This window comes from Camelus bactrianus, chromosome 16 (genome assembly GCF_048773025.1).
Source record: "Camelus bactrianus isolate YW-2024 breed Bactrian camel chromosome 16, ASM4877302v1, whole genome shotgun sequence".
NCBI classification, from domain to species: Eukaryota; Metazoa; Chordata; class Mammalia; order Artiodactyla; family Camelidae; genus Camelus; species Camelus bactrianus.
The window spans coordinates 33,361,570-33,376,262 of record NC_133554.1 but is presented as its reverse complement, the minus strand read 5'-3'; the positions used below and the strand labels follow the sequence as shown (position 1 = coordinate 33,376,262).

Genomic DNA, 14,693 nt, shown 5'->3' with positions numbered 1-14,693 from the left:
TGAATTCTAAATTCCTAAGAAGGGCTGGTTTAGTACCAGAAAGCTGAAAACCCAACAGTTTGGATTATTCATACGAAGATACCTTCAAGGGGATACAGCCTAAGCCCATCGCTACCTCTGCCCATCCTTGCAGGACATGCTCACTTGCCAGTTTCTGAACAAGTATTTCTTTGGAAGGAACCGAGGCAAAGATGGCATTCCTCTCCTTGACTGCCAAGGCCTCAAAACAGGACCGACCCTATTTCTGACTGATGGGGAGCTCCTGTTGCCATAACCCTGCTTCCACCCGCGTGATGTAACACAGGTTTTCAGCTTCCACTGAGCACTATCTTTATCCCTGACAGTTTCAGGCCTAAGGGAGAGGTGTGGTTGTCATGATCCCATTCTTCCTTTTACACAAACCCTCCCACACCCACAAGCGCTTCCTCCTTCTGCCAAAACAAACTTTATTGCACCAAAAAGAAAAAAAAAACTTCATTTATGTACAGTCAGATATAAAGACATCTCTTTGACTCCTGTGCATATATTTCCTCAACTCAAGATTAGGGCGTAAAAGTCAGGCTAGTATGCCAGACATGCTCTGCCCATGGCAGGGCCAGGAGAGGATTGTCACTTGAAAGTGGGAACACTTAAATGGGTGACAGACAACACTGGACCAACTGACCAAGGGCATTATTTTAAGCCCTGTACTAGCTCTGGGAATGGAAGAGGGAAACTGGAAGCAGGGTCCCTTCTTGAGTCTCCTTGTGAAGAGACCCAGCCTTCAGGTATCCAAGCTGAACTTCCACCCCGCAAGCCCACTTTCTGTCCAGTTTCTTCACTTTCTGCTCTCCCAAGTAGGACATTCTCCTTTGTGCCCAACCCCCTTCCCAACTCCCCCAGTAAGTCCCATGATCCACAAGGCAGAGGCCTCCCATAGCAGCGGGCAGAGCAGGTACAAGTTATCTTCTCCCTTACATGTAGCTGGATACCGACTGAGGCCCTGCGTCAGGGGGATCACCAACACCCCACCGGGAGCCCCAACAGTAAGAATCCGGAAAGTATGGGAGAACACATCAAAAGGGGAAGGATGGATTCCCTCGAAGCCCAGTATCACAGGGCACCTAAAGCACATTTTTCTGAGCCAACCAGCTAAAGGATCACTGCAGCTAAATAGAGAGAAGCAACACAGCCAGGCAAACACCCATCAGAGCCAGTGACAAAGAGCAGCTGGGAGGGGCGGGGGAAGGGAGGGGAGGGAAGGGGAGGAGTCTTCAGAGTCCCAGCCCTGATCCCCTCTGCCATTGGCTACCCTTGCTCCCTACAGCTCCCCGGGCTTTGAAGCGAGGACTGCAGGCTGAGGTGAAAATACACAAGGACAGCCAAACACAATACAATAGGACTGGCATCCGTCGCCCCCCTGCACCCCACCCCCAGGAGGAATACCTCATTGTGACTAGTATTTATGAAAATCTGTAAGGTATTACTCTACATAGTGGCTCTAATCCCACACACACAGCAGCTGCCTGTGTTGGGAACTTTTCAAATCGGTGATTTGGGGAACAAACGGCATTTTCAGCTTCTTACGGTGCCTGTGCAGGCTTTACCAAGACCTTGGTTCAGTCCCAGTCACACTTACCTTCTGTCATAAATCTAGAAATGGGTGTGGGGATGGGGGGCAGAGGAGAAAGGTGCTCAGGTGCTAGGTAAAGCTTACTCAGCAGCAGCCTAGACGTCACCACTGTTCCTTCTCTTTGGTCTGTCTAGAACAGTGATTATAAATTAGGAAAAACAAAATTATGCTGGCCCATGGGAAATAATGGGAGAAGAGAGGCAGGGAGGAAAAGGGCATTGGGAAGCCCTGCTTCAAGACTGCAGACAGACAAGACAGACAACCACCCAGACTGCGTAAGTGTCACAGACAGCCCCCCCACCCCAATCTCCCTTCCAGATATCCCCATAAATCACTTGGGCACACTCCCTCTTGGAACTGCAATTCCTGTCTCCCACCTATCCCTAAGGAGCTGGCCCTGTGGAGAGGTGTGTTGGTTGTTGTTTTTGCCAGAGGCCCTCGCCCTAGGTGCTCCTGCATAGGTACCTTGGCCCCTGATGTGGGATGAACAAAGCCCCAGATGCTCGAGAGCCAAGGAGGTCATTTTGGGAACAGCCTCCCCACTCCCACGCCCTGGGATCCGAGCTTGCTTGGTTCTTGCCATCTTGCAGGATGACGTCACATTTGGAGGGAGATACACAGTGCCTCTCCATCCCTGGGGTGGGGGGAAGGGACTTTGCTGGGACTCTCGAGTAGGGGAGGGGAGAGGGGAGCAGGGTCTAAACCCTCAGGCTCCCGTGCAGGTCTGTCTCTGTCCCAGACGAGCTGCTATCAGAGTCCATTTCGGCGTTCTCATTATGGAGCCTCTCCAGCACTTTCTGACGAATCAGTCCCAGGCGCATCAAAAGGGACTGGTAGTCAAAGTGGCCCCGCTTCTCTCCAAAAGGGTCCTGTGGGGGAAAGGAGACAAGCGGGAAGGAAGATTCAAGTCTGGGTGGCTTACCCCAGAGAGCGCAGCTTTCGGCCCATGTGAATCACATGCTCAACATCTGAGCATGGGAACAGAGGCGGGCACAGTAGACAGTCCCGAACGACAGACATCATCGTCCTCGCTAGGACTCTCGGGGCACGTTCACCACCCCAGATAGGTCTGGCCTGGGCCAACAAGAAAATGTGCTTGCTCAAAAGCACGCCAATGTGCAGAAGGGGAACATAGTAAAGGGGAGATAAACAGGGAAGAGAAATTCAGGACCAGGACCGTAATCATTAGGAGTATCTGTGTTTTCAATTAACCTCATACAAACTATACAAAGGAAAAATTATCCTTCATTCCCTATACTCAAAAAGGGTAACTTGCTTTTCTAAGGTCACAGGTAGGTCCAGAAACTCAAGGGTTCTGACTTCTGGATAAGCACCTGCACTCTTCTGAAGTCAAAGATCTCCAACCATTATATAGGAAGGGGTTAACTGTCCTTAAAGTCTCAAAAATAACTACGGGTAGAGTGGAGAATATAAAAAAAAGAAATTTAAAAATAAGGATTCCAGCAGCAAAGGAGCAGGGCCAGCATTCAAACACGTGGAGCCCCACTTTCCTTAGCAGTTACAAAAAGGTACATGATTTCTCTCTCATATTCTGTCCCCTTCCACACTTCTGCCCACATGTTACTCTCATGTTCAGGGGCCAGTGGATGTTAAGCCACAGTCACAGTAGGGTTCTCAACTAGTCACTTATATTTGAGCCTATTTACAATTTGGTTTAATAAGAACCTCTTCCTTTAAACAAGCCTAAATTCTGCATTCTTACTGAAAGTGGAAGCACATTTCCCCAGCAGAGTCAGAGAATGAGCAACTGGTTTCCATCCTTGGAACAGGAAATCTTTCAAGAATAATTGCATACCCAATGTTTCCCTAAGTGTTCTTCCTCTTAGCACCCCTCCAAGCTAGAGATGGAATACCAATAGATGACCCTTATAATCCCTAAGTTCTAAATGTTCTTGATTTGAAAAGACTACTGACCAAGAAGGGAAGGAGTTCCAGGCCAGGCAGCAGGATGATTCAGATTCTACTCATGAGCACCTACTTTACACCAGGAACTTAGAACCAACTCCATATGACTTCAGTCTCCTCTCTGGACCTCAGCTACTCAAATGCACCAGGTTCCTTTCGGCTCTGAATTCTATGAGAGATGTGGATGTCACCCTTGTGGGGGGATTTACATGGTCTGTTGTAAGGCCTCTGGAGTCAGCAACAGGGGCTGTGTTACCTGCATAGTCTGGCCTTGAAGGTGCAGGCGATCTTTGCAGGCTACCTCATAGAAGTCATAATATTCCAGGAAGGACTTCTCCATCACCCCTCTGGAAAACAAGCAGAGAAGGTTAAGTTAGGAACAAGAGGGGAATAGGTCACCCTTTCACCATCTAATCTTAATGCCAAATTAAACAGCTAGAGTCCCCAAGCCAAGATGTGGTTTCCTACAAAGATCTTTCAATGGAAAATGGAAAAAGGAACAGCTGACCACCTAGGGTTGATTTCCCTTATACTCTAGGAGTTGTAAAATGAGAGTGACTATTAATACAAATCATTTGAACCCCAATTTCAACTCAAGATTTGCTCGGTCTCATCTGTTTTCCATAGGCCATACCTAATCCCAAACCTTACTCAAAATTCTCCTAGAAAAGTTTCATGAACTCTTGGTACATCTAGTTTTAACATCTAGAAATAAACGTGAACACTAAGAAGCGGGTTTATTATGAAGTGCTCTACACCTCATTCGGCTGTATAAGAGGTCCTCACAAAAATGGAGGCTCCCTGAGGGCGTGGAAGATGTCTTTCCCACCAGGCTTGGCACTCTCCAAGAACTAAGAAGCTCTTGAACTTCTCTCGGGTAACCCTCAGCCACCTGCTCTTTAAAAGCAGGAACCATATCTTTCCCCTTTCTCTATCTCCCTCTGGTGCCCAACACCGGAATTTGCCCCAAAGGTTCTCCAAGGTACAAACAAGCTAACTCTCCATAAGGTATACCAAGTGCCAGGCGGGCTCTCTTGACACATACCGTAGGGGTTCAGGGCAGGGACACTTTCCTTCCATCATGTCACAGACCGCCACTCTGATGGTCTCATGCCGAATACATTCATTGTAATTTTTGCTGTCTCCTGGATGTCTCTCCTACAATGTGACAGATACAATAGTATCCAAGTACAAAATTTAGGTAAAAAGAAAAACCAATGGGAAGAGACTTCAGGATGAGTACGGGGTATGTGACCCAAGCAAATGAGCTAAGGGCATACCTTTCCCACTGTATGGCAGATCCATAAGGAGCAACTAAGCCCTTGAGACCATTCACCTCCCCCTCATGCATACCAATACCCATCCTCGTTATGGGTCATTTTATCTATAAGCAGCAAACCAGATACATCAAATTTCCCGAAGCCTGAAATGAAAGGCCTCGCAGGTAAGGATTAAGTGGGAAATAATCGTATGTAAGAACGATGGTAGAACAAAAAGGCACACGTGACGTTAAGAGTCTCAGTCTGAAAAACCTATAGCTATCAGGATGCTTCCTGGTTAACTCCTTTACAGTTCTAGGGTTCCACCATCACTGAATTAATTACTATAAATCCATCAGAAGTAGAACTTGACATTTTCAAAAGAGTAACTCTGAACTTGGTCTGGAAAGCTGATATGAAAGCGTGGGCATGAACAGAAGAGAGCATGGCCTCCCACCCTCTAACTCCTCCCCTGCTCCTCCTCCTATCACCAACCCCAGTCAATCAGAGCCTTGGCTCTATCAAAACATGTGAACAGGAAAGATATACATGGCTTTAGCCTACCACCATGGTTCCCAATGTGCATCACAGCGAAATCACAGGGGCACTGTGGGATACTGTAAACTTTTTGAGGAAAACCACAGTATTCAATACCTGTCAAACACCATGCGAACTACTAGATTGAGGCAGGTAGTTCAGATTTAACATTAAAATGCATTATATTCCTTTCGATGACATACTTTTTTTGAAGCTGGATTTTCAGTCACTACTTTGATAAGCAGCAAGTAGCATATGAAAATGGGGGGACAGAAATGAGGGTGGTGACTCTGATCTGAGTTTAAAAGTTGTGTGGCACAGAACAGGTATAAACATACTATTTTTTGTTTTCAAATATCCTATTTTCAAAATCACTGTAGTTATTTAAGAAAGAAGTAAGTTGTTTGGACCTAACTACTTAACAAATGGAATAGTATGGCATTTCTTTCTGCCTGGGGAACTGAAAAAAAGTACCAAGACAAGAGGGTGCCGTGACAGAAGAACGTTTGAGAATTTTAAGAATAAAAGTCACATCGCTTGAATTTCCAAACAAGACCTAAAAAATCAGCTCGTTGGTTAGCCAATGAGGTCCATTTCCATTTCTACCTACTCCTGAAATCATATACACTATTTGTTGGAAAGGATGGTGTAGGGAATTATTTTTGTTCATTCTTAAAAGGGTATTTCCCTTTGTTTAGGTATACAGAAGAATCATCAGTGTTCGTTATCTCATATAGTTTCAAAATGAATTAAGCATCAGAAAGATAAAGAAAAATACCATATGATATCACTCAGATGTGGAATGTAAAAAAAAAAGACCAACGAACTTATTTACAAAACAGAAACAGACTCACAGACATAGAAAACAAACTTAATAGTCACCATGGGTGAAAGCGGCTGGGAAGGGATAAATTGGGAGTTCAAGATTTGCAGATACTAATTACTATATATGAAATAGATAAACAAGTTCAGACTGTACAGCACAGGGAACTATATTCAGTATCTTGTAGTAACTTACGGTGAAAAAGAACATGAAAACGAATATATGTAAGTTCATGTATGACTGAAGTATTGTGCTGTACACCAGAAACTGACACAACATTGTAAACTGACTATACTTCAATAAAAATATTTAAACAAACAAACAAAATGAATTAAGCTGTTTTGATCACCTAAACTGAATTATTATTTTTGGGGAATATCACTGGAACTCTTTTCCTGTGCTCATGAGTAATTCTGGAAGGGGCTTAGAACAGTTGAAGATTTGGGGCTCCTGGGACTACATCCTGATCTGTGTCTTTGTGAATGGTCCTCTCTGAGCCACTATTACCTCACTGGAAAATAGGGATAATAATTATTGACTTCACAGACTTAGCATGAGGATTAAATGAGAAATTATATATGTAAGAGCTTGGCAGTGGCTGGCATATAGTATACTCTTGGAAAATATGAGTTTCCTCCACTTTCTCTTTGGCAGCACTGACTAAAATACTCTGGCCCAAGCCAGTGACTGCTCTTTTGGCTCTGCAGGTAACAGTACTTCGTAACTCCAGAAACAAGTCTGGCTCAGCAGTCACCAGAGAGCACCTTAAAGGGACAGTGGAGAATGGAGGCATCCAGAAGAACCCACTGGCTGCAAGAGCCCCCAGAATAGTCTCGGGATTAATTTCCAAATGACTCCACTGATTTCCAGATGGTAGATTAATCCAAGTCAAATGGAAATAACTTGACAATGTTACTGTAACTTAATAAGGGCGAAAAAAAAAAATCACTATTAAGGAGCAGGCATGCCAGATCCTTTTTTCTCCAACAGTGATGAGTTTAATACATGGGGCTGAGCCAGACGAAAAACCAAAACCAAAACCTAAATGCTCAAGTAGACTTTTCAGATCTCTTAAAACCCAATATTCCACACCCCAGAGTTGGGCCCACCTGGTCTTACCTGCTCAAAGCCAGGCTCATTGTGATAGGGGTTCTCAGTCATCAGGGACTGGATGGAGATAAGCACGGAAGAGATGCTCTGGGCTGGGCTCCAGGCAGGGCCAGTCCATGTACTGCAAAACACATCAGAGGAAAGAGAAGACCGTGAAGCACAGAGACGGGAAAGGCCAGTGCACAAGTACCCTGGGGCCTGGCAGTACCATCATAAGTGACTCAACATTTCACTTTCACTATTAGTACTCTGGAATTTCCCAGCCTGTCTCACCCCCATTCACCAGAAATCAGTCAACTGCCTTAATCCTCTTATCAAAGACAAAAGAAAGAGGGTAAAGTAAGCCAGGTAACTTTGTAGGGATTTTCTTTGGGCTAGGAAAGAAACAGTAGCCAGGGAAGGTTCCCTTCATCAAAATGAAACAAATAAGGTAAGAAAACAGCTCCAAAGGCAGTCTACACATTAACCTCTGTGAATCTCAAAGACCTTACTTCTTTCTTTATGAGTGGTGATGGAGCCAGTGAGGAGAGAGAAGTTGAGCACACAGGCCCAGGAGGGACTGAAGCCATCTGGTTAGAGGCCATGTGCTGGGGCTGATGACTGGGGATCCAGTTCTCTATCAAGCCCCCAAAGAGTGTAAGTTCTCTGAAGAGTACACAACTCTGCCAAAGGACAGGAAAGGAATAAGGCTCTTCCACACTGTGGAGGGTCTGAAAATGATATATGAAGAACACTTGAACAACAGAGAAATACCAAAATTGCTCCTCTCTTTCATAAACCTGATGGAGTACTGGGAGGAAGAAGGAAGCTTGGACATTAATGACATTTATTTTTAGCTCAATTAATTGAAGAAATGACACCTGAGCTGGAAGCTAAATACAACATGAGCCAGGACTGGTTTGTTCAGGTTAACTGGCCACTTCCCTTTCCTGCTGGACTTGAGGAAAAGCCACTAAGTGATGGGGAGCAGTAACTTCCTCAGAGCTTGCTCTTCAGTGCCTCTCCACCTTTCTTCTCAGCTTCGCTCCCCCAGGAACCCTAGACCTTGGGTTCTCTAAAGCGTCATGTATTTGGAGACTGAAGTCAACAGGGTAAACTTTCATTCAATTTCTCTGTAAGTCAGCCCAGTATTTCTTCCTAGGTAGGGAGGAAAGGAATGAGGCTAATAAAATGAGTATAGTCAACTAAGAACACATAGGAATTTTCTACTCTGATTCTCCACGGCAAACTTTCAAATTCAGAGTAGCTTCTCCTTTTCCAACCAACACTTCTGCCACTTACACCCACGATTGTACTTCCCGTTTCTACTGTGAATTGATGTTTGCTCAAAAGTTTTATACTGGCCTAATGAAAGAAAATTTAATACAAAAACACTTTCATGAACAAGTTTCATAGTGAAGCAACAACTAAATTTCCTTACCACGGTGGGTTATACACACCACTCTCTTTACCAGCATGGACAATTCTATACCCTAAGGAAATAAAAACTTCTTTTAAGGACAACTTCCTTTAAAGGACTTCCTCACTGCTGTTTGTAATCACAGACCATATCCTTGGATCTCAGAGAATTTGGGTGGGGTGGGGAGGGGGAACAGTGTAGAGGAAAGAAGTTTGTTTCAGCTGCCTTTCCCTCACAAAAACCTGGAAGTGTATTGGATTGGAGAGGAAGAAAGAAACAGGATAACCAGTTTGGGCAACTTTCTTAACTCCAACTTTTACTTGTTCTCTGCCCTAGGGAAATTCAGATCACACTAAAAAGACCAATCTGGAATATGCTAGAAGTTATTTCCAGAATGTTTAACCCCTAAAGGCAGTTAAAAGGGAATGGACCAGAACTACTTGAAGCAAAATCTCGGTAGCACCCAGAAACAAAAATGCACTTGAAACTTTTGTTTCATATCTGATGTGACTTCTAACCTCAGACATTTTTCATTCAGTTGTTAAAATATCATAATCATCATCATCACCACCACCGCCTCCAAAGCCACTCATGAGAGACTCAGAAATAAGACACTCACAATCCTGAATAGCACAGGATCTGCAGCCTTTCTCAACCTGCTCCGGAGAGAATTAAGCCCTGATGCCCTAAGGGAGTGGTTCTCCAACTGGAGTTTGCACCAGAACCCCTAGATTGCTGGGCTGCCTCCAGAGTTTCTGATGTAAGAACTCCAGGGTGAGGCCCCAGAATCCGCACAGCTGTAAGTGATCCAGTGCTTCTGTGACATTCAGTGAACCACTTCACTAAGGCATCCGTTGTACGGAGTGAATTAACTTCTCTTTTTTGCATTTAGAATGGTACTACTCAAGTACCCTCCTGGGGAGAATTGAGGAAATAGTCATTCCAATCATTTTCTGTGTTCAGATGAGGAACCCTGGTTGATAAAGGCTGGCCTAGAGTAATTATTTGCTAACAACCAACTTGGCCACTTAGAAGTCTCCTCTTACCCTAGAATACTCAAGCAGACTTTCCCATTGCGGTAGAAGTTGGGGTTAAACCTCACTGTGTTATTGCCCGTTGTCATCAGTTTGACCCGAGGTGGGTGGATGGGATAGTCGGGCGGACACCGAAACACGAACAGGAAGAAACCCCCTTCATAAGGAGTGTCAAATGGGCCTGTGATCAATGCATGAATCTGCAAAATAAAACCCCATCTCAAAATTGTGAGGTGATGTCCCAACCCGAACCCTCCTGGCTTCCACTTGCTACCCACGCCAGCAGCAGGACCTTCGACTATATCCGTATCATATCCTCACTATGCAGAATGAATAGTGTGTACTCACTCATACTAACAAATATGTTTGGAATTTTAAGAAATCTCATTACAATGGAGTGGCATCTTACTCAGGGGTTACATTCTAACCTTAGAGCCCAAGGTAAAAATTGAACCTAGCCAAAACCACCCTTGAGTGCCCCTTAAAATTCCCTTAAAGCATGTTTTTTTTTTTTCGTTCAGACTTTCCTGATCAGTATTATGTGTAACAAATGGATAGAACACCAGTGTGCAAAACATAATATGTATCTGTAAGATATTATCCTAGCACGTTTAATTTTAAGAAATCAATACCTACAACTAGTGAGTACGTTTGTTTGGATCTGCCTAGGTGAAACATGCATATGATGCAACTCCACCCTCCATCCATGTGACACAAGGGGAGAAAGATGAATGAAAAAGAGGAAAGGGATTGGAGGCCACCACACCAGTGCCAATCACAGTGCAGAGCTGAGGGTTGTAATGGAGGCCTAGGGTATCTGCTTCCTCCGTAGAGGATCAAACCTACTGTGGAGGATGTGGCTCAGGCAGCATCCAGCTGTGTCAAAGATGCAAAGAAAAATGGGGAAACTCAGGGTCCACTCGGAGCCACAGATCATCCCCAGAACTTTCCCCAACACTGTAGGTTAATTAAAAAGAAAAAAATCAGCAGCACTTAAAACAGAATGTTAAATTCTCTTCCTCCAGCTGTGATTATGGAACAAGGTTTTTCTTCCAGAGGAGAGGAAAACCTTAACTGACTCAGTTATATTTCTTCTTTTACAAAGGCTCCTAGGCACTTAAGTCTGCTCTGAATTTAAACAGCAAGAGGAAAAAGGACCTGCAATCCAATGTCTCAGCCTACAGTCCCTACCATGCCCTGGTGGCCCTGTGTTATCTTTTAGCCTCCAGTCGTTTGGAACAGCAAGCTCAAATGGTATCAACATGACATCAGTTCTAGGACCCCAGGGACTAGCATATTAACACTGACACTTGACTAAGGACAAGATGTCTCAGAAACAACATTTCCAACGAGATAAAAAGAAAAAATCAATTTAAAGGGAAACGTATTCAAAACAAAATAGATATACAAACAATTCCAAATGTGAATTTTTACTGTAAGAAATTTGAAACTATGTTTTCATTTAAACAACACTAGATTTAGGTAATCTGACTTCTTCACAACATCAGTTTAAGTGAAAATTCACTTCTGAGAGTAGAGCATTCAATGACAGAGAAGTCTAGGTAATCTATGCCAGAGGAATTTAAGCTTTTTCTGTGTTTGTGTGTGGACAAGAGAGGAGTGGTCTTTGGGGTGGAAGGGATATTCCAAAGCAATCAGTAAGGACAGGAGCCTTAACAAAGCCCTATAACTACAAACACTGCTCACTCAAGCCTGCTCCATCCCCAACCTTCTTGGCTTCTGATTTACAGCACCACACTTAAAGGTCAAGAGCGGAAGGATGGGGGAAGAGTTGGGTAGCACAATGAATAGGGTGACCATATAGTTTATCATCCAAACTGGAGCATTTCTGAGAGTGAAAGAATGCTGGGACAATAGAAACATACTGGGATTTCCCAAGCCAACCAGGACCTTTTGGCACCCCAAAAAGAGACACATGTTCAAAGCTCTGTTCCACTTCACTGTGTGACCTTGGGCAAGCCAATTAATCTCTTGGGATTTTGATTTCTTCATCTATGTAATAAGAGATGTGAGCTGGATAATCTCTTTTAGGCTCTTCCAACTTTATGGGCCCGATTTCCCAATAACCCTCCAAACCCCACCAAGTTACATACCTTAGTCATGTCAACAGTATCAGGTACAACGAACATTCCTGGAGGAGGCTCCTTATAAATGGACATGATATCCCTGTATAACACCAAGAGGAAGTGGGGGAGGGAGTGAGGGAGAGGAGAAAAGAGGGGAATCCCTTGAGCAGAGCAGTTCTTATCACCTCAACAAGGCCAGGGTTCGAGAAAGTGGTGCTTGGTACCACAAATGTTTGCACTGTCTTGCTGGCTGAGAAATCTCAGCTGAGTACTTGTCAGGCAAGCAGAGAGCAAATTATTATCAAAGGCGCATTGTTTCCTCAGGGGGAGGGTTTGGAAAGGGGAGTGGAAATCAGAGATCCCAACAGCATCAGATGTCACCCTGGAAAAGCCACATCCCATTTACTCTCATTTCCTCCCACATGGCAATTCATTCACTCCCCACCTCCGAGATTCCCAGGTACTATGGCTGAATGCTGAATGAACGTTTTTCAGTAACTGGGAAGGCATAATCAACTCCACTAAAAAACTAATTCCATAAACTACACAGTGGACCGTTGTTGGCATGGGGATTACATGAAGCAAGTGAGCTAGCAGGAAGCAATAATGGTCTTCTTGCCCAGGGGACTAAAAGGGTAGAGATCTCTTCAGGTTAGGGAGAGGACCCTCTGAAACTGCTGAGAATCTCACATCTGGAAGAGGACATGTACTACTATACACTACTTCTATAGAAGATGAGAGGATTGCTAGGTTTGCTAGGAGACTGCTCATAAATTAGTTGTGAGCAGTTATCTATAGGAACACATTCTAGGTGGGAAATCTAGGGATTTGCTAGGGTACACAGGGACATTAAAAAAAAAGTGCAAATAAATGACAGGAGACAAAAACAAGTACTGGCAAAACTCAGAGGTATGTTAGAACTGGAAGGCTGAAATGGCCGAAGGAGTACAAGAGTTAAGGAGTGCTGAGCTGCCTTCGAGATGGCCCGCACTGTCTATGGAGTGTGTATCTACTTTTACTTTAAACTAAGCACCCAACCCTGCACCTCGTGGCCTCTCTGGCCATCTGAAACGGCCTGCACTCTGTCTACGGGGTGTGCATCTCTGAATAAATCTACTTTTACACAAAAAAAAAAGAGTGCTGAGTTTCTTAAGTTAGAGGCGGCAACCTTGATGGAGTTGGCCAACTGCATCAGGCCCTGGGCCAGGTGCTTTACACACAGTATGCTGTTTAATTTTTATCACAACCTTGAAAGGTAGGTGGAAATACCTGAAAGAACTTGGAATGTGGGGAATGTGATTACCTAGATGAGGATGACTGTGATGGGAGGCATGGGGAAAGAAAGAGTCTGGTCATCAGCAAACAGGTTTCAGTATTAACAGCAGCTAAAAAGCATTCTTTTCTCCTATGCAATAGGTTCTGTGCAAAGCATTTTCGCAAAAACATTATCTACTAAATGATATGATCTAAGATCAGTCACCCAAGAAATAAGCACAGAAAGGACTTGGGCCTTTGTTCCTATATTTGAACTGGGTATACTTGCTTCCGAAAGTAAACCACATGACCCGGAGGAAAGAATACAGAAAAGAAAGTCTTGAGTGGGACACTACAAGCCAAAGTGAGACTGGGAGGGTGAGAGGAGGAAGCCTGAGTTCCTGGAACAGGTGTGAGAGTGGACAGCTTTGGGGTTCTGGAAAAGTGCTTCAAGGAAGGCTGCAGGCATGTGAGGGAAGCGACTTGGACTTGGGGAAGGGACTTTGTGGAGGGGACTTGAGGAGACCGGGAAGAAAAAGCCAGGCTGGCCTGGAGTCTCAGGCTGAGCAAAGCAAGCTGTGTGTGTTACTAACGGGGCTCAGGAGACGACGCAGGGGACCGCTGGGTGGGGCCTCCGGGCAGCATCTAGCAAGGCTGGGGTGGGGAAGGGGGGAGAGGGGCGGCGCAGAGGGCGGGAAGGGGTGTTACTGAAGCGCGGAAGGGTCGGGTTTCGGGCGGGAGGTATGGGGGAGGGTGTCCGGACTGGAGACGGAGGGCTCACCGGAGGTGGCCGAGGGGCGGGGTCGGACCTGGGCACTCGAGGAGGGGCTTGGTGCGTGTGGGGCTGGGGGCGGGGGAAAGAGGACTTGGATCCCGACGCTCCGGGCTAGCCAGACGTGGGCCCAGGACCTGGGCCGCGGCAAGGGCAGCGCGGAAGCAGCGGGGCGGTGGTAGTGGGTAAGGGTGGGGGGCAGGGAAGGTCGAGCCCCGGAGCTCGGGGCTGGGGGAGGAAAAACCCCGGCTCACCGCTTGATCCGGAGGAGACACTGCGGCGCGGTTCGCTCGCCGTCCCAGTCAGAGCTGAGCGTGGGGTCCCAGTGGCTAAGCAGCGCGGCCCCGTGGGCAGCGGCCGAGGGCGGGAGCCCGGGCAGCGGAGCCAGGCCGCTCCCCGGCCCCCCGGCCCCGCCCGCCGCCGCCGCCGCCGCCCACACATCCGGCAGGAAAGGCGGCCCGAACCCGCCGCCGCTGCCGCTAACGCCAACAACACCAGCGACGCCGCTCGCCCCAGGGCCCGCCGCCCCGGCGCCCGCCGTGGCCGTCGCCGCCTCCTCAGTCGGACTCTCCGCCATCGCTCCTTCGCTTCCGGGACTGCTCGGCAGCACGTCCGCCGACCAGAGCGGCCGCTGCTCCCTCCCGCTCCCGCACCACCGAGAGCCGGGCCAGAGTGTCCCCACCCCCCTCGGCTTCCACGGCCCGGGCGGCGCTGGCTCCGCCCACCCCCGCCCCGACCAGCGAGAGGCGCTCTGCAAGAGCGTCCACTCCACGGTCCTCCAGGGCGGGCGGGGGTCGGAACTCGCCGGCCAAGCGAGGGTTCTGGGCCTGCGCGGCTCCCGCGCTCTGCGGGAGGAGGTTCCGAGGCGTGTGTGGACACC

The 14,693-nt window shown here is 46.6% G+C and overlaps 1 protein-coding gene across 1 annotated transcript; it reads right to left on the bottom strand.

Annotated features, from left to right (window-relative positions):
- Nucleotides 1–461: 461 nt before the first annotated feature.
- On the bottom strand, nt 462–14,496 carry UBE2Z (ubiquitin conjugating enzyme E2 Z). Its single transcript, XM_074342995.1, has 7 exons — nt 14,068–14,496; nt 11,815–11,887; nt 9,713–9,900; nt 7,277–7,388; nt 4,584–4,696; nt 3,795–3,885; nt 462–2,481 (listed from the first exon to the last, which is right to left on the bottom strand). Exons 1-7 carry the CDS (start codon nt 14,388–14,390, stop codon nt 2,311–2,313), a joined length of 1,071 nt encoding a protein of 356 aa, XP_074199096.1. The 5' UTR covers nt 14,391–14,496; the 3' UTR covers nt 462–2,310.
- Between the last annotated feature and the right edge of the window lie 197 nt (nt 14,497–14,693).